Source organism: Mustela nigripes, chromosome 6 (assembly GCF_022355385.1).
Source record: "Mustela nigripes isolate SB6536 chromosome 6, MUSNIG.SB6536, whole genome shotgun sequence".
Classification (NCBI taxonomy): domain Eukaryota; kingdom Metazoa; phylum Chordata; class Mammalia; order Carnivora; family Mustelidae; genus Mustela; species Mustela nigripes.
In genome coordinates this window covers 101,120,390-101,139,875 of record NC_081562.1, presented here as the reverse complement: position 1 = coordinate 101,139,875, position 19,486 = coordinate 101,120,390, and the positions used below count along the sequence as shown (strand labels likewise).

General features: G+C 51.3%; 1 protein-coding gene across 1 annotated transcript in view; it reads right to left on the bottom strand.

Annotated features, from left to right (window-relative positions):
- The window catches only part of VWF (von Willebrand factor), a 133,899-nt gene that overhangs the window by 70,346 nt on the left and 44,067 nt on the right, over positions 1 to 19,486 (bottom strand). Inside the window, exons 11-17 of the mRNA XM_059403765.1 lie at positions 17,361 to 17,497; positions 16,762 to 16,900; positions 15,984 to 16,084; positions 12,223 to 12,418; positions 11,326 to 11,541; positions 7,528 to 7,768; positions 1,228 to 1,322 (exon numbers count right to left, since the gene is read on the bottom strand). Coding sequence (XP_059259748.1) covers positions 1,228 to 1,322; positions 7,528 to 7,768; positions 11,326 to 11,541; positions 12,223 to 12,418; positions 15,984 to 16,084; positions 16,762 to 16,900; positions 17,361 to 17,497 — 1,125 coding nt within the window. The remainder of the gene's footprint in view (positions 1 to 1,227; positions 1,323 to 7,527; positions 7,769 to 11,325; positions 11,542 to 12,222; positions 12,419 to 15,983; positions 16,085 to 16,761; positions 16,901 to 17,360; positions 17,498 to 19,486) is intronic.

The window sequence follows — 19,486 nt, the reverse complement described above, 5'->3', positions numbered from 1 at the left end:
CCAACAGTTTAATGAAGATCTAAATAAAATGCTAGGTTCTACCTTAAAAAAAAAAAATAATAAAACATGGGCAGATGACATAAACAGACATTTCTTCAAAGAAGACATCCAGTGGCCAACACACATATGAAAAGATGTTCAACATCAATCATCATTAGGGAAATGTCAAAACTACAATGAGATACCACCCCACACCTGTCAGAATGGCTAAAATCAACAACACAAGAAACAAGTGTTGGAGAGGATGTGGAGAAAGGGGAACCTCTTACACTGTTAGTGGGAATGCAAGATGGTACAGGCACTCTAGAAAACAGCATAAGTTTCTTCAAAAAAATTAAAAATAGAATTACCAATAATTCCAGTAATTCTACTACTTGGTATTTACCCAATGGCAATAAAAACACTACTTCAAAAAGATACCTGCGCCCCGTGTTTACTGTAGCATTATTTATGTAACCCCACTATGGAAGCAGCCCAAGCGTCCACCCATAGACAAACGGATAAAGAAGAGGTGGTGTATAAATGTACAGTGGAATATTATTCAGTCATAAAAAGAATGAAATCTGGCCATTTGCAGCAACATGGATGGAGCTAGAGAGTATTAATGCTTTGAAAAATCAATCAGAGAAAGACAAACACCAAATAATTTCATTCATATGTAGATTTTAAGAAACAAAGTAGCAGAGGGGAAAAAAAGAGAGAGAGAGAAATAGAAACTAAGAAACAGACTCTGAAAAGAAACAGACTAGAAAAGCGCTGGTTACCAGAGGGGAAATGGAGGGGCATGGTGGCGGGGGGGGGGGGGGATTAATGAATGCACTTATCATGATGAATAAAAATGAATAAAATGAATAAAAATAAATCAAAATGATTAGATAGATAGATAGACAGACAGATATCCTTGTCAGCATGTCTGTGGGCAAAAGGAAGCCAAGGAAGGAGCCAAGGTCGCCTATAATCAAGGCGACCAACTTATAGCTGCCCTCTAGGTTAAGGTCACCATGGGCAAAACAGAAATCCCACTGAATCCACCTTGCAGAGAACTCAATCTTTCCCCCTAAATTTCCTCCTTGCCTCAATAATCTGGGTATACACATGCGAAAGCACTTCAAGGCCTGAGAGTCAGTTATACAGACACAAACATTGTGTCAGTCCTGACCCATGCCCGAATGCATGCACACGTGGGACAGAGCAGCCCAGCGGGGAGATGGAGAGCCCAGTACTCACTGCGGTGAGACAGGGGACTGCTGAGCACGGTGTCGGGCAGCAGGCTTCCTGGGGTTCCGCTTGTTGTACAGTGCATGAAGCCATCCTCACAGTAGCTGCAGACAGGAAGGTCGGAGCCCAGCTTTGCAAGAGCGGAGACCCTGGCCAACTCTTTTTCCTTGCCTCCCACTCACCCTCTGACCCCTCCAACTCAGGCAGTCTCCTAAGTCAACGGAAACACAGCCTGCTGGGGCTCCCAGCAGCCTCTGTGTTACCAATCCTAATGGAATGTCTTCAGTTCTTTCCTTACCTGATCCCTTTTAACATTATTCATCACTGTGACTATTCTGTTCTTCTAGAAAAAGAAAAAAATCCCTCCTGGTTTCCTCTTACCTTCCTGGTTGCTCCCTTAGGCTCGCCCCCCCCCACCCCCTGCCACTGACTCCCTGCTCCGCTCTCTCTTCTCACCCCGTGCTGTCATCCACAGCTTCTAGGACAGAGATGACTCGCACACTCACATCAGCAGCTGGGATCTCCCACCTTGAACCCGAGATCCATACATTCAAGCACTTACAGGATCGCCATCTTGGTGTCTCAAAGACTTCAAAGTCAGTATGTCCAAAACTGACCTCATGACCCCCCCACCAACCAAAGCCAGTCGTCCTCCAGTGCTTGGATTTATTGTATGATACCACCATCCATCCACGTTCACAAACCAGCAAATGAGGGGTCAGCCCTGCCACCGCCTTCTCCCCACCCCCATATCTGGCCATCATCCGGCCCTTGGACTTCATCTCCAAAACATCACTGGCGCTCAGACTGACTTCTCGAGCCACACTACTTCTCATCCAGACGAAGCAGAAACTCTGAACTGATGGATACAGACCAAATCCCTAAGATGGCATCCTTGGTCCCATGTGCTTGGAACCCCGCCTGCCCTTCCTCTAGCCCATGTCAAGCATTCATAGACCATACTTCTCTTCCTCCTACCCTCATTCCTTTGCGTGCATTGGAGTTATTATCTGGTTAACATCTCTCTCTCTCTCTCTCCCCATCACTGGACTATGAGATCTAAGAAGGTAGAAGCCATGACTGGTCTCACTCATTATCTCCTCAGCAGCCAGCACAAGGCTTTGCATAAAGTACTCAATATACTTTTTATATTCTTTTCTTCCTCTCCTCCAATCCCAATCCCCTCCCCTCTCACGCACCACTATTTCTATGATATCTGGTCTCCTAAAGGGCTCCTGGTGATGCCTGTATCCTGGTGTTCACACTCTTGTGTCATCTCAGTTGCACCAAGGTTGGTCCATGTGACCAACAGGATGGGCAACAGTGACATACCAAGTGTCACCTAAGATTAGGTAATGAAAGACTATGGCTTCTCTCTTGGTGCCCTCTCTTGGATCACTCACTCTGGGGAAACCAGTTCACAAGCCACCCAGTGGAGAGGTCCACAGGGCGAGGAACTGAAGCCTTTTGCCGAGAGCTGTGTGAATGAGCTGGGGCTGGAGGCTCCAGCTCCCTTTGAGGCTCCAGATGATTCCAGGCTTTGGAGCCAACCCGAGCCGAGCCACCCAGCCAAGCTGCTCCGGCAGTCCTGACCCGAGAAACTTAGAGGGAGATTGTACATGTTCACTGTTTTCAGCTGTTACATTTGAGGTTCATTGTTTTATGCAGCCATAGATAAAGAAAACTAATACAATCTTATTCTGTTTAATGTATATCTGCCTGAATGTACTCTCATAAAGTGTGTTTATTTCACGCGTGTGTATGTTTAATTTACACAAGCAGTGTTATCTCGTATATCACACTGTTTGGTTGTTTTCTTTAGCACCATGTGTTTAAGAGTCAACCCTGCCAGAGAGCCTGGGGGACTCTGTCGGTTGAGCATCTGACTCTTGATTTCAACTCAGGTCATGATCTCAGGGTCGTGAGATAGAGCCCCATGTTGGGCTCTGCACTGAGTGTGGAACCTGCTTAAGACTCTCTCCCTCTTCCTCTGTCCCTCCCTGCTCTCTCTCAAAAAACAAAAACAAACAAACAAACAATCCACCCTGCTAATACATACCAACTTGCCAGGGTCCTTTTAAGGCTGCCTGGCTCTCTATTGTTTGCATCCACTACATTTTACATATGTACCCTCCCATGGATAGACGTAGATTGTCACCTGTTCCTTGCCACCGCAAACAAAGATGTGATTAACATCTTCATACCTGTGCTCTTAAGAGCCAGTGTGAGGATTTCTTTAGTATACATGCCCCAGAAGGAACTGTGGGGATCTCAAGGGTGGATATCTAATTTGCATAAACTGTGCCAACTGCTCTCCCAGGGGCAGCTGACCTTGCACTTGAAGGGAGCAACGCACCTTCCAGAATAAGGAAGGCCAAGAGGCTGGAGAGGGGAGGAGTTGGCAGGGGTCGAAGTGCATGGGCCCTGGGAGACCATCTTGAGGATTTGGTCTCTATCCTAAGGCCTCCTGAAAGGAAACTATTAAGAATTCCAAGCAGGGGAGCACCTGGGTGGCTTAGTTGTTAAGCCTCTGTCTTCGGCCTGTGTCATGATCCCAGGGTCCTAGGATGGAGCCCCACTTTGGGCTCTCTGCTCAGTGGGAAGCCTGCTTCTCTCTCTCTCCTACTCCCCCGCTTGCGTTCCTTCTCTCACTGTCTCTTTCTGTCAAATAAATAAATAAAAATCTTTAAAAAAAAAAAAAAGAAAAGAAAAGAATTCCAAGCAGAGGTATGACATCATCAGCTTGAAGTTTTGGAAAGCTACTGGGTTCTCTGAACCAGGGTATGTCCTACCCGTAGCAGATCGGGGGCCTCATATTCCACAGTCCTGCCAATACTTGGCATTATCCAGAGTTCCAGTTTTTCTACTCTAATAGATATGAGTAACACTCACTGTTTTAATTGTACTTCTCTGACTGTAATGATTTTGAACATTTTCAATGTGGCTGCTGTTTAATCAAAATTGAACCGAATGAGCAAGAGAATCAGTCCTTCCTGACATGGGCACTTTCAGAAACCGCACCCTCTGGTTTTTAGCTAACACTCAATTTACAGATATCCTCCCGCAGATGTCAGATCTGTCATCTGGACGTGACCCAAAAGCTTAATTTTGGGGCACCTGGGTGGCTCACACAGAAAGCATCTGCCTTCAGCTCAAGTCATGGTCCCAGCATCCTGGGATCAAGCCCCACATCAGGCTCCTTGCTCAGTGGGGAGCCTGCTTCTTCCTCTCCCTCCCCCCTGCTCCTGCTCTCTTTCTCGCTCTCAAATAAATAAATAAATCTTTAAAAACAAAAGCTTAATTTTATTTTTAGAAAGAAGAAAAGAGAAACCTTGCAGGAGGGTTTACAATCAACTCCTGTCCCAGATCTTGGCTTGCAAGAGGGCAAGCACTCTATGGGGAGGCCCATTCGATGACCAGCCAAATGGCCTGAAGACACACGCTAGCACAGGTGTTTGCCCTTCCTACCACCTGTTGTAGGTGCCCCCAGCATGCATCCATGGGACTCATGATCATCTCAAGAGTAAATATAAAGAGCAACAAACAGGCCCTGAGTTCCCGTTAACTCCTACTCTCCGGAAATCCCAGTTTTCTGGGAAGTGGAGAGAGAACAGTCACTAGCTTTCAGCTAGTGCCTGAAGGGAAGACCAGAAAGAGGAGGTTTCCATATCATGGAGAGGTCACTGATGTGCAAATCCCAAAGACAGCCTGAAGCCAGGGCTATTCCCCCCCAAGCCCTATTCACCCAGGGCCCACGGTACCTCATCTCCCACCTTCCCTGTGCCTACAATATAGTAAAATGACCAGGGACACTAGCTGCTCTCCAAGTTACCCCAGCCTCCTACCCTCCGGCTGCTTTCCTCACCACGCTACTGCAACATGGGGGCCACCATGACCTTCTGATCGCCAAATCCAGCCGCCTACTCTCCATGTAATAGGAAAAGTTCAAGAGTCCCTGGGTCCTGTCACTTGCTAAATGATTTGGGAAAGCGATAATCTCTCTAAGCCTCACATTCTTTGCTAAAAAAGCAATGCTTGACTCCTAACAACATTGTTTTAAGGTCCCAGAGAGAAACGCCCTAAAAATCACAGCCGGACAACTGCAGTAAAACGACCACTGGGCGAAGGCCCAATGTTCAACCCGACAGATGTTATTACTCCCCTGGTCCCTTCACTTCCACAACAGGGCTCTGCCCTAGTTATGCCTTTTTGCTGGCCTTGATCCTTTGGCCTCTCTCATGGGGTCCTCTTTCTCCTGCCCTGGTCCTCTAAACATCTCCCCAAGCTCTGGACTCAGTCCCCTTTTTTGCTCCTTGGCCCACGCCCTCCATGAACCTCACTACCCCCACGGCTATTCCCCGACCTTCCCACGAATCTTGTCCAGACTCAAGTTCCACCCGCACCCATCATTCCTGTGACTGTTTCCATTTACTCACCAACATGCCTTCTCAGTAATGCATTCATCTGGGCTGAAACCAAACACGTTATCTTTCCTCTACCAACAAAGAGCCCTCTTGCTCTTCCTGTCCTCCCTTCATCCCCCTACCACGCCCCCAGTCTGTTTACTTCCCAGGGTCTCTGGTGTCTGTCCCCTTGCTCCATCTCCACGACTGGTATTGGCCCAGGGCCTTAACACCTTTTGACCAGATTGTGCCCACTTCTTCCCACAGTGGGTCTCCCGGTCTTCATGCCTCTCAAAGGTTCCAGAATGCACTGATGCTATCTGCTCTCTGTTCAACACCTCTGAGGTCCTCACTGCCTACTGCTCAAGTCCTCACCCTACCTTTCAAAGTCCCTCAACATCCCTCCAAGCTTCTCTCCTCCCTCAGACAGAGGACTAACCTTGATAATGGGTAAGGTCTCTTTGTGGGTTTCAGTCCCTGGGCATGGGCCCACCCCAAAGCCCTCATCCCATGGGCCCACCCCATGTCCACTGTTAGAATCCTCCTCAAACCCAAAGCTACCTCTTACACCGAGTCTTCTCCAACTGGAAGCAATCTGCCCTTTCCTGAATAAGTAGAGATTTTTTATGTCTCCAAAACGGCAAGTGTACCAAACACAATGCTCTTTCATCTCAAGAAACATTGATCGTACCTATTTCCTACCAGAAGTATGTTGGGTGCTAGGAATCAGGGCCTAAGATATGGTCTCTACTCTTGGGGAGGTCACGGTCCCAAGGGAAAATAGAACATATTGTGCTGAAATCCAACTCCGATGACAGCAACTACTGTACTCTGAGTGTAAAAAACCTTCCTCGGGCACAGGAGATCAGGAACGACTGTAAATTCAGCTAAGTGAGCTTCATTACCAAATGCAATGTCTAGACCTTGTTTGGATTTTGATTTCAACATACCAGTTCTACATAAAAAGACATTTGGAGATGGACAGGAAAAAGTGGACACGGGTGGAACATTAGGTGTAATCAGGAATTATTGTTAACACTTCGCTTAATAATGATATTACGGTCACTTTTTTTTAAGTGCTTATCTGTTAGAAACACAGACTTAAACATTTTCAGATGAAATGACATAAGAGTTGAGATTTTCTTTATTCCAGCCAAAAAGGAGAGGTGGGGATACATAAATAAGATTGTCAAAGTGCTGATCATCACTAAAGCTGGGATGGATGCCTTAGGGCTCCTCACACTACAGTCTCTCCTTCCATGACAGAATATTCTGGAATCAGGACATGTGCATTTGTTCCTCTACTGGACTGTCAGCTTCCTCGGGACCCACAGTGTATCTTGTTCACCTTCCAGCACCCAGGGCAGAGCACATGCCAAGGAAGCATTTGCCCAACAAATGATGCGTTACCGGTTTCTCTCGTGGCTGTGACGGCTCTACTGAAACTGACTGTGACCAAGGCCCCGGGCAAAAGGCCACAAGAAGTGCATACAGCGGGAGCTATTTTTCAGGCGGTGCAAGAAGCAGATCAAGATGCCATGCACCAGGGAGGAAAAGCTGCCACAGTCAGTCTTCCTCTGGCTCAAATGCCCTTGCGTGAGAACCCTGCCAGGGGGCTAGAGTGGAGGGGATACTTACTGTTCTCAAAAGGGGAAGCCAGCAAACAGGAGTTGGCAATAAAGCCGAAGCAGTCTTGCTGGTAGCCTGTTCTAAATCCCCACAAGGTAAGGAAGTCATTCGAGCTGGGTGAATCTCAGCTTTGCTTCCAACCAGCTGTGCAACTCTGGGCGAGTCCCTTCCCTTCCTGGGCCTCTGTTTCTCACCCATGAAATGAAGGACATGGAGGACCATTTTCTTTCTGACTTCTGCCACTCCTGGGGTCCGCGATCCCACAGCTCGTACTTACCACATGGTGTGATGGTCTGAGAAGATGTCTTCAGGCTGAAAGATCTCGCCATCATAGTAGCAGGGGCAGTGGGCCTTGGGCACACAGTCTCCGCTCTCATCCAGGTACAGCCCTGGGGGGCAGAAGCAGCCTTCCAAGCACACCTCATCGCAGTCCTCATCCGGGTAAGAAAGGGAGCGGCAGGTCATGTTACACGGGATCCCACACTGCAGGTACACCTGGCCCGGTGGGCAGCTCAGTGCTGGGAGAGAAGGGAGGGGAGGAAGGCCTCAGTGGAAGCATGGAAGCACACAGATGCCAAGGGCTGGGGTTCTGAGACTTGGGGTGCCACCCTTGCAGCCGAGACTCCAAGTATAGCTATACGATCACCACCTTCCTTTCCCACTCTGAGCAAAACTGCATTTTCAGGCTCACAAACATCTCTGATAATAACAGACGCACATGGATTCCCCTTTGCTGAACCCGAGGGCTGCCGCCGTAGCAGTTTCCAAAGCCTTAAAGCCTGGGACGTGTAGAAATTGGGGGGATGTTGATATTGTGACTATTAAAAAGAACTGGGAGTGCCAGGCAAGGACATTTCTCTCTGGATAAAGATCATTAATTTATCCCCTACTGTAACTCTGCTCTTCACACAGTTTTTATGCCTTTTACGCCTCTCACTGAGCTAGATCTCATGGCCCCCATCCTACACGGAAGAAAACTCAACGTAAGCTGAGTGACTGGTCAAGATCATGCCTCCCAGGCAGAAGCTGAGGCAGGATTTGAACCCAGTTCTCCGTGACCCAAAAGCTCACGCTCTTCACCATTATGCCCTAAAAGCAAACTGCCCTAAGGAGCCGTGCTTTGGAGGACAGCCGCAAAGAGCCGGCCGCTGTTGAACCTGCTCCAGGAGGCGGGCAGCCCTGCCTCCCTGCTGCCCTCATTCTCCCCGGCCTCCCACAGAAGGACAGCACGGCGTCCAAGAGCCAAGAGGTCGTGGGGCCAAGTGTTACAACACAGGGAAGTAGATGGGTTCTGTCTCCCAAATTCCTGGATCTGACACCCAGTTCTGTCACTAGTTACCACGTGACCTTGAGCAGTTTCCTGGCTGGAAGGGACTCATACCCGCCTGGCTTGTTGTGAAGGCTGAGCGAACCAACCAGGTCTGAGGCAGGCCCGGCTTGTGGCACACAGTCAGTCACGGCGACTGAATCACTGTGATGACTGGAGAAACACAGCCTGAGCTCCGCGGGGTCCCGAAGGGAGGGGCATTCCAGAGAAAGGCCTAGGCGAGGAAGGCCTGAAACTCCTGGGGTATCTGGCCACTGCACACACTCCTGGGAGCACCCCAGTGATGAAATTCTTTATTGGGGTGTGTGGGAAGCCCTTTGCCCTTTAGGCAGGCATTCCTGCTGCGCACCAGCTGCTGTCCAGGAAGGGAGGGCCTCACTCTGAGCACAATCCTGAGACCACTGGAAGCCCTGCCCTCTCTGTTAGGATCCACTTCTACAGTAGGAACCTACGGGCAGCACGTGCCACGGGAGCTGTCACAGGAAGACCAGGCCATGAGCCGCAGACATGGGGGTGGGAGCATCTGGGGAGCCCCTGCGGATTCTGCCTCCTGCAAATGCTCAGGGCTCGGGGTTTGAGGATAGCTGAGAAGGGAGAGGGCCCCGTCGCCATATTAGATGTGGATTCTTCGCTGAACCAGCAGAGAGGCTGGGTCAGTGGATGAATATTTAGAGCAGGGTGGGTTAAGATGGGGCGTGTTGGGTCATAAAGATGTGACTCACTTTCAGGCCACTGAACCTATGATAATAAGGTCACGTTTCACCCATTAAGGAGCATTTGGAGTGGAGAGTTGGCTGAGAGCCCTGTGAAATATCTCTTTTGGCCTTCTTCTCCAGAAGTGGTACACACCTCAACTTAACAGAAGGGTATTGTGCGTCCACTGTGTCCTGGGGCTGTGCTAGGCTCACGAATGCAGAAATGATAAGACTTGGTCCCTGCCTGCAGGGAGCCTGGGCTCTTGCCCAGTTATAAGAAGAGGAAAAAAGGGTGTACTTCTCTCAGAATCCCAGAGGAGCTGCGTGAACCATCCTTGCTCCCTGAGCATCCCCAGTGGGCGTGGTTCTTCTTAAGGATGGAGTTAGTGGCTTAAGGAGCTCTGTTCATTTTTCAGGAGGAAAATGACCATCCTCCTTAGGTTCAGGCCTCCCGGGCCCTCTGGCCAACCTTTACTCTGGTTTACCTCCAAGTTAGCCCATAGATCCAGAAAACTCCTTCCTACCTCCCCTCAAATTTTTTGCCTCCCTAACCAGATCTCAGCCTGTTCCCGCCTGTTCTGTTCTCAATGGAGGTGAAGGACGATGGCTCTTTCAAGATTACCGAATATGGTGGTAAGCCCTCAGCCTCTGGGACAGTGCCCTAAATTAGGAAATCCTTCCGATGCTGCAGCACACTGATAATACAGAATTTCTAATGCGGGTGAACCATTATATAGCAGACAAGCATATTCACGAACAGTATGCCATTTACTCCTCACTACTCTGCCTAATTTCTAAACAGCAAACCCCGAGGCCGAAGCTATGGCATGGAGGGCGAGATGAAGAGTTCAAGGCCACAGAGCAGGGAAGTCAAGGGCTGGTTCCAGAAAGGCCTCAGATTCTCCTCCTCTGGCTGCTGGCCATGACTCTGTGTCATGCCAGGCCCAGAGCAACAGGGAGGCACAACAACATGCCTGCATAAACATGGTCTCTTTTGTACTTACTTCTGCCTCTGCTCCTCTTTTTTATGACCTTGCTTAGACTCCAAACACAAGATGGCACTTAGGCCCCAACCCTTCTAGAAGGGTCTAGACACTTCTAGAGCCCCCTACCTAAGCTTCTTTTCAAATACATGATATGAGATTAGGGCCTTTCACCATTTCTCATAGCTCCTCTATTTTCCTGCTTCTGCCAAGACCATGGACATTTTTGTCTCCAAGCACATCCTAAAAATCACTCCAAAACTCAGAATATTTATGACACCTCATCCTCTCAGAATATCCCCCTCATTTCCCCCAAATCACTACTACTGTCCCACAGTGGAACAGCTCTTTTTGGCCAAGGTGGAGTCTTTTTAAGGCCTGGTCAAGTACACCACCTCCAGAAGGTCTTCCTTGGCTGCCCCTGACTTAATCTAATTATCTTTTATTCAGTGTGTAGTCACCTAGCAGGGAGACAGTTCCCACCTATGCCTCAAGAGGGAAGAAGGTTCAGGCTTTAGTTACACCGCTGGCATTGCCTGACCATGCTGGGCCAGCCAGCCTGTGTTATTAGAGATTTGGGCCAGGAGTCCACTGATGGTTTGCCTGGAGTTATAAGGAAGGACTGGTGTGTGCATTTCCCTACTGCCTTCCTGAGACCCTCCGGGATGCAGAGACCCATTGGGATCTGGGACTCACTCTTTCCTCAACCTGCCCATACACGTATTGAACTCTAGGTGGCAGCAGCCACAGGAAATTTCTGCTTGGCAGGGACTCCAAGGTTCTGGACCTCCAGGTAGGAGGGTGCAGCTCGAGCTCTTAGGACAGGCCAGAGTAATCACACTATCCTGTGGGAGAGCCAGTTCCCACCACCGCGTCTTGCTGGAGATGGAAGAAAAAAAGAGGCTGCAAATGAAGAGTTCTCAGGATCCAGGCTTGCTGAATGCCCTTGGGCCCAGTTCTGAATGCAATAATGCTGAGACAGTGTCTAGAAAAGGACCAGCAGTTCGCAGGGCACCCGAGAAGGGCTCGCCTGGGTTGTGTGGGGACTGGCGGGGAGGGAGGGCACCCACCACAGAAGCTGGGCTCCCGCCACCCAATGTGCACGCCTCTCCGGGCACAGGCTGCGGCGTAGTTGGCCACGGCACTGCAAAGGCAGTCTCTGCCGTCGGAGCAGGAGCAGACGTCGTAGCGGCAGTTCTGCACGTAGGGTTGAGGACCCACAGTGCGGTGGCAGGCCTCGAACTTGGAGGATGTCAGCAGGGCGCACGCCTCCTCTGCAAACCTGGCTGTGGCGGGAGAGAGAGCAGCGCAGGTTTGGCCGAGGCCCCACCTCCCTCGGCGCCCAGCCCCCAGAGAGCCAGGACCCGTCAGGCTCTGAAATCCCCCCACCAGCTCCTCCCTTGGCAGCTCTCCCCACAAAACAACCTCACATCCCTCTGGAAATCACTGTGATTTTTCTTCTGCAGCCAATAAACTCTCCTAATTATATTTGGCCTAAATACATAACAAACTGCATTTCCAGAGCACACGCCCACTGACAGAAGGGAGAAAGTTCCAGGATGGGCAGGGTAAGAGGGGGAAATTAATGCAGGCCTGAAATGTTGCCACAGATAAATCTGCAAATGGCCACCCCAGAGCATTAATCTTCCGATAATTTAATTCTGGATCGGTGTGGCTGCTGCGTCAACAGACTGAGAGAAGGTCCAGGGACAGAAACATGGACTGTTCTCTTCTTTCCCAGGGTTAGGCTCATGGCGTGGGAGGTGGGGGTGGTGAGGGGTTGCGCAGTCAAGGGACTTTGAAGAATAAACAATCCAGATGGAGATCATCAAATGCTGATGGTGAAAGCCAAGTGCCCCTGTACCCTAAAGTGGGTGCACCGTGCCATGGAAGGCACTGGAAGCCAGGCGACCTCAGGGCTCTGCAAGGTCCCCCCGCCCCCGTGCACCCCACGGGGGCTTGCATACTCAGGCGCGGGTTGAGGCTGCAGGGATCACTGTGCTGCTTCTGCAGGTCTTCGCAGTCCCCGTGCAGTTTCCAGGCGTTCCCGAAGTCTTCCACCAGGGGCTCCGCCAGGCCTGCGGGCGTCACGAAGTCGTCACCCCTGTTGCCGTTGTAATTCCCACACAGGCCGCACGTCTTCCCGGCGTAGACTGGCGACAGCTGTGGGGAGACGCATACCCCTTTGGAGCCGCGGCTGCCAAAGCAGCCACAGCTTCCCATCGGCTAATGAGATGGTTTTCATCAAAAAACGCTCCCCGGGTGAAAAATAAATACGATTTTAATAAACTGCAGCGGAAGCCTGAGGCTGTAGAGGTGGGGGTGGGGGGAAGCCAAATGGGGTGTAAGCTTACCACCAGCAACATCCCACTCTTAAATCATCAGAGTCAGAGAGCAGCCGGGCTAGAAGGGACTCCAGAGGTCATCTAGCCATTTAAGGATGGAGAGACAGTACAGGAGAGCCAAAGTGATTGGCCTAAGGTCACAGAGGTGGTGGCAGAGCTAGGACAAATAGCTGGGTCAGGTCCGCATCCAGCATGCTCTGTGCCTATCGGAGGAGATGCCCCTGCCACCGAGCCCTGCCACCCAGAAGAACCCAGTGCAAAGAGCCCTTTACGGAACACTTATATCAGGCACACATGTCGGGGAAGCAGGGCCCTGTGGTCCAAGTAGTCTCAGAGCTCACATTGGGTGACAAAGAACAACACTTGCCCGTCTGGATTCGACTCAGCCACGGGGTGTCCTTGGAGAGAAAAGACCATGAGCCCAGGAGGACTCCAGGGGCTGTGATCAGAGAAGCTAGGGTCAGCGAGGACTCTGGGGCAGTCTACTGCGGGTGACCAGGATGGTTCTGGGGGCAGAGCTCTAGGCCAGCAGCAAACGGTTTGTTCTCCATCCTTCTGAACCCAAAGTGCACACTCACGGACAACTTGGAGAGTCAAAACTGCCTTTCACACTTTACAGGGGGCGGGGGGGGGGGGGCTTCCACCAGTTTCTAGTAAGAGGGCCCTGATCCAAAGACAGAGCCAGGGCCGGGACCCCAGATTCCGGACTCCTGCGTTGCATGTAATTAACATGGCCAGACAGCCTTCCTGGGTTGAAACCATCACACGGTAGGACTGAGCCCCGTATGGTCATCTCTAGAAGCCCCTTCCAGCTTCTAGCTACGGCTTCACAGAATGCAGGATGAACAATCTAGTGGAAGGTTCCAGACCCATATAAAACGTACCCAAGGAAATAGCATTAAAAGAAAGAGAATAGAGTGATGTTTCCTTGTTTGCTTTACAAAAGTATTGCCACTCTAGGCATGGAGACCTGCCCTGCCCTCCCTATTCAAAATGTAAATCCTCTGACCCTGATACTTCCTGTCCTTCTTGCTGCTTTATTGATCTCCTCCGGATTTATCACCTTCTAATATATTATATAATTTACTGCTTGGTTTGGTTTCCTGTCTGGCTCCCCTAAGGGAAACATAAATGAAGCAGGACAGGGTTTCTTGTCTGTTTTGTCTCACTGTTGCAACCTCGGCCTCTTGAATGTGACTTTGCACATTCACAAGGTGCTGTGTTGAGTCAATGATTGAACAAATGGCTGAGTTCATGAATGAATGAGGCTCTCCCTAGGACACAGGCTGAAACATCATGCTAGCAGTCAAGGCCAGGCCCCAGCTGAGCAGCTAAATCGGTGGTATCTTCACTCCACCACCCCACCACCCATGCCTCAGCACCCTCCCCTCCCGCTTCATCCCCAGACTCAGTACCCTTGTGCCCCCCAAAGTCCCTCTGGTCACCCCACGCCTCCTGTCCCACCACCCCCCACTAAGACAATAGTGTCATCCATTCCCTCAGTCCCTTTGGCTTGACTCAAGGGTAGGCTCAGCCCTCAGATCAAGAGCACCTTTTCCAGGAAGTGGGAGGTTGTGGAGAAGGTGGCATGGCCATTGGCAGGGTAGGGGAGCACCCTCCCTGAAGACCAGGGTACAGGAGGTGAGGGGGTCAGGAGACCTGAGTTCTCTGGTCCTTGCTCTGTCACCAAATGACCACAAGACCCAGGGTGAGTTCTTTCTGGTTCCAGAAAAGGATTTTATTTCTAATTGCAAATGAGCAGCTGACAAGATGTTCTCCAAGATCTTCCTGCTCTATGATCTGCGGTCATAAGGTTTATTTTTTTTAGAAAAGAAAAGAAAGTCACTAAGATGGAAAGTTCTCCAGGACTCTAAGATAAGGGAAAGAATATGATATCATGAGGACAGAGGAAACCAAGATCTCATCAGGAATGCCCTAATGCCCCTGCCAGGATTATTATACCAAGGGCCCTGTGCCCCACAGGACCCCTGTGCATCAGAAAGGACTCTCCAGGGATCCAAGGAATGATCTAGGGCAGCAGTTCTCCAAGTGTGGCCTTAGGGATCTGTTGGAGTTGGGGGTGAGGGATCCCCGAGGACTTGCGAGGTATCCATGAGGCCAAAACTATTTTCCTAATCATCCAAAGACATTATCTGGCTTTTTCCCTCTCATTCTCTTACAAGTGTGCAGTGGAATTTTCCAGAGGCTACATGACACACAATGTTGCAAAAGATTGAATGCAGAAGTATATTTATGACTCCAGCTGTCTTCTATTAAGCCATCCATTAAAGAAACTGGCAGAAATGTAAAACAATGGTATTCTTCTCACAACTTATTTTTGTTTTGGAAAACATGATTATTTTTTTAAAAATATATTGTTTATATTAACATGGAGTGGTTTTATTATTGTTATTTTTTGTTTGGGTTTTTTTAAATTGAAGTGTCATTAACATACATTATGATATTGGTTTCAGGTGTGCCATATATGATTATTGTAATTTTTAAGTGAATTCATAAATACATATTTTAAGCCTCTGATTTAATTTCTAGTGTGGTAAACATTGACAGCTACATCCTTCGCAAAAGATATTGGGATCTTCAGTAATTTGTAAGAGTACAAAGGCATGTGATGACCAAACAATGAAAGCACCAGTCCAGCAGGAAGGACACTGTCCTGAGCGCTGATCAGCTCTGCCCCAGCCTCATGTGCGGTGCTGGGCACCTCTCCCCACTCACCTGAGTCTGAGTCACTTCATTCATAAAAATAGCAGTGAAAACCATACTGCCCCACTGCTTCAGGAAATTTCCGGAGGAAACAATGTATAAGGAAGCCCTGTGATATATATGGATTGCTACCCAAATGTGCCTCTGGGACCACAGAGACCGGGAGTAGCGCCCCCAGATTGCAAAGGCCCAGGGAAGGGGTGAGAGAGCTGGCGGTTCCCAGTGCAACCCTTCAGGGCCAGGATGGTCTGCACCCCAAGGGAGCACAACATAGGGTATCAGTGGCCACTTCCAGACTGGCTCTTTCCTTTCTGCTCACTGTGGGTACCTCCGCAGGGAGATGCCCCCAGCTCCCATTTGTCACAGCCAGGAAGCTGTGCTCCAAAATGCTATCTCTTAGGCCCTCGGGAGCCCACCCAGTCTTGGGGCCCCTGGGGAGCCAGAGCCCCAGAAGTGAGAACCCCCAGGGCAAACAAGGGGCGTCCAAACAACTAACACCAGTCTCTCATAAACAAGAGAGGCCTGTTCCTCCCTCTGGGGGCGGAGGGCCTGGGGAGAGAGGAATTCTTCTCCCACCACAGAAAGCCACTCTCCCAGAGCACAAGAGGCACTTTGTAAGGTCCCCGCTGCAAGGCGGCCGAGTCCGGGAGGGCACCTACCATCACCAGCAGCTTCCCCCGGCCGTCCCAGTCCATCTGCAGGTCCTCCCCATAGCTGAGGTGCACGGAGGCCATCACGGTGTGCTGGATACGGAGGTCACCTGGAACAGAGCAGGGACAAGGTTTAGCCCTTCAGCCGAAATGGGGAGAGGGCTGGGTGGTGAGAGGCGGATGTATCGTAGGGAGAGACGGAGTGTCTCACAAAGGACTGTAACAATGACATCAAGGAGTTGGGGACAGATGGAGATGTCCATGAGGTTGAAGGGGCTCTCAGGAGGTAAGATAAGCAGGATAAACCTGGTACAAATGGATTCCAGAGAAAGATGCCCCAGTATCCCAGCGGCAGCCTGCCATTCACTCCACTGCCACAAGAGGGAGGCAGAGGCTCCAGCATCCTCTGCTGAGGCAGCTCTGCCTCCTATTAAATCCCTGACACCACACATCCACACCCCCCAGCATTCCCCCAGGCGCTTCTGCCCTTGCATCCGCTTCTAGGCTGCGCCATGAGTGTGCAGAGCTGCATACAGCACTTCTCCCTGAAGACGAGACATACCTTTTACCCTGCAAGAAGGGATGTGAGAGGGAGACACACACTGCTAATGACAGCTTCCTCAACTCATCCTCCCCCTCCAGGAAGACTTCTTTGCTTGCAAGGATGCCTGCTGAGGATACCCACCCCTCCACTGATAGCTCTCCTGACTGTACACAGGTGGACAGGAAGCATGACTGAGGAGTGAGCGGACCAGCCCCCAGCCTGGTGGAGGAGGACAGAACACACCTTGCAGAAGAGGGATCTGGACATCCTGGCCATCCACGGACACGCCTCCCCCGTGTTTCAGCTTCACAAGGCTGTTGTGCCATTGGGGCAGGCGAACAGTGACTGAGCGGGTGCAGACAGCATCGGGGTCATCGGCACACTGCCAAGAGAGCCACACAGAGTGATGTCACCACAAACCTCCTGTCCGGCACCCCAGCCTGGGACCCATTTACTCAGGGAAAGAGCGCAACCCCAGGCAATCTCTGGCCTTCTGAGAGACAATTCTACTGTCACAGAATGGGCTCTGTGAGTAGGTCCCCTGGCGGTGTGGTGGGACAAGGCCCTGAGCCCAGTGCTCACTGCTGCCCAACCCCTGCAGCTCCCCACACCCTTTCCCATCCTCCTAGCCTCTGCCTATCTTCCTGTTACTTGGGCCTATGGTTCCAAAGCAAATCTGGGACGTCGGTCCTCAGCAGGAGCCATGTGCCCTCTAGATTTGCCCTCCTTGCTCCAATTCCTGGAGAAAAGAGGGATAGCGTGTACCACAGCCACTCAGAGACGGAACCCCCTTGCCCCTCCCCTTCCATCACTGCCTCCTGCAGGGCCACAGGCCAGCTCACCTGCACAGTCTCAATGACAACAGAGAAGGTGTGGTCCAGGCAGTCCTGGGCCAGTAGGTACTGGCAGACCCCACTGAAGGTGAAGTACCTGTTGTCAAAGCTCTTGAAGTGGGATTGTCCTGTGACGAGACACTCCCCTGGAGGGACACAGAGGGAGGAGGTGAGAACAGGAGACCCCTGGTGGGGGTGGGGGAGGGGGACAAAGGAGGCCCACATGAGCAAACCGGGCCCCTCTCGTGGAACTCCACAGACATTCTCTCCCCACATCGGCCTGAAAATGAGTTCTACGGGAGGACTCGAACTCAGGTCCCAGTCCTCAAACAGTGAGAGGTCAGTGCTGGATCTTCAGGTCAATGGTTCACTTTCTGGAAGGGACAACCAAGGGCAGTGACAGAGCCATATGTTGTCTGCAGCGAAGCTCGGCCTGGAGCCCGTGGCTTGAGCTCTTGGTTCACTGTGGCTCACCGTCCTTCCCCACAGCCACCCCACAGGGTCTGGCTCTGCGGCGGTCAGGCTCCTCTTGGTCCCAGGACGAGCCTTTCTCGGTACTGGTCTTGTGGGGGGCTCCGGGGCACGGCCCCACCCTGGAGAGTCCCCTGAGTCAAGCAGGCAGAAAGGTCAGCCCAGGCAGAGGAGGGGTGAGGCGGGCATTCTCCAGGCTCAGCAGGGCAGCGGTCTGAGCACCATCCTTGCCCCTCTGCCGAGGGGCGGCTCTAAGGCCTCCTCATGGACAAGTCCATGTTGTGACTTCAGTTGGGGCCAATGGGGGGCTGGGAGGCCATCTTCCCATGATCTCACCACTGCCCCAGCCAGCTCCCTAGCTCAGGCTGACACATCTGTGGGTGGGGATAAGGACCCCCCTTGGTCACCCTGCCACACAGAGCCCTCAGCTCACCCTCCACCTGAGCCCCACTCCGTCCTCCCCCAGACCGCAGCCCCGCCATGCGGCTGGCCCAAGACACCTCAGACCAGAGGTCACACATCCCGCAGAGTGTCCGCGCAGGGGCGGCAGGGTGGGGGGGCCCTCTGCCAAAGTCTCCAGTGATCCCCTACACGCCCCAACCCAGCTCGGGGCAATCCCGTCCCCAGGATCCACAATGGACCCCTTGAAGCTGAAGTGGGCATCTGGATCCCTCCCCAATCTCCTTCTATGTATTTCCTCTCTCATTTGTGCCTTCTACTCTTTAGAGAAATACAGACACCCACCATGGCCATCCCATAAAGTAGGGGGCCCTCCTTCCCACCCAGTCACCCTTGACCTCCAAACTGCAGACACCTATTCTCCAGAGCACTAATCCCGCCGAAACCTAAAGTTCCCCCTAAGATGGTCTTAGAGTCAGTCTCACTTTAGCCCACCCCCAGGGGCTGCTCTTGGGGTCTGTCGCACAGTTGGGGCCATTGGAGCTGTCCACCAGGCGAATACATGCTCAGCAGGTCCCCACCACCTGCTGCCTCAGGCCCACGTCTGCACTGAAAGGCATGGGGGGCACAATTTTGGATCTGGGTGTTGTCCTGCCTTTGGTCAGGACAGGGGAAGGCAGGGGTAGGGGAGAGTAGCCTCAGGTCACTGTGAGTGTCCTCTGACTGGTCTCCAGGGCGGCTGACCCCTCCCAGGAAGGCACACTCAGCCCAGAAGAAATTAAAAATCAGGGAAGCCCCAGATAAAGACCAAATATACATTTGGTCTTTATCCCTGCTTCCTGACACAGAGCTCCTAAAGCCCTTGGGACATCCTAGGAGCAGCTGTTGTTCTACTGAAACCACTCTTGGTGGGCCCCTAGACAGCTTCAGGATGGGAGCGGGTCACCAGAAAGACCCAGGCGAAATGCAAGAGTCGGAACTTTCAGTCCCACCTTCCAGCCTCCAGGAACCGGAGAGAGGCTGGGGATTACTGATGGATCACGTGTGCATAATAAAATCTCCCTTAAAATCCCTCAACAAGAGGATCTGGAAAGCTTCTGGGTCAGTGAATGTATCCACGCGCAGGAGGTGACCAACCCCAGTTCCACGGGGACGGGAGCTCCCATGCTCACCATCCTTCTAGGCTTTGCCCCGTGCACCTCTTCACCTGGTTGGTGATTTGTATCCTTTATAATAAGCCAGTAATAGTAAATGAAGTGCCTGAG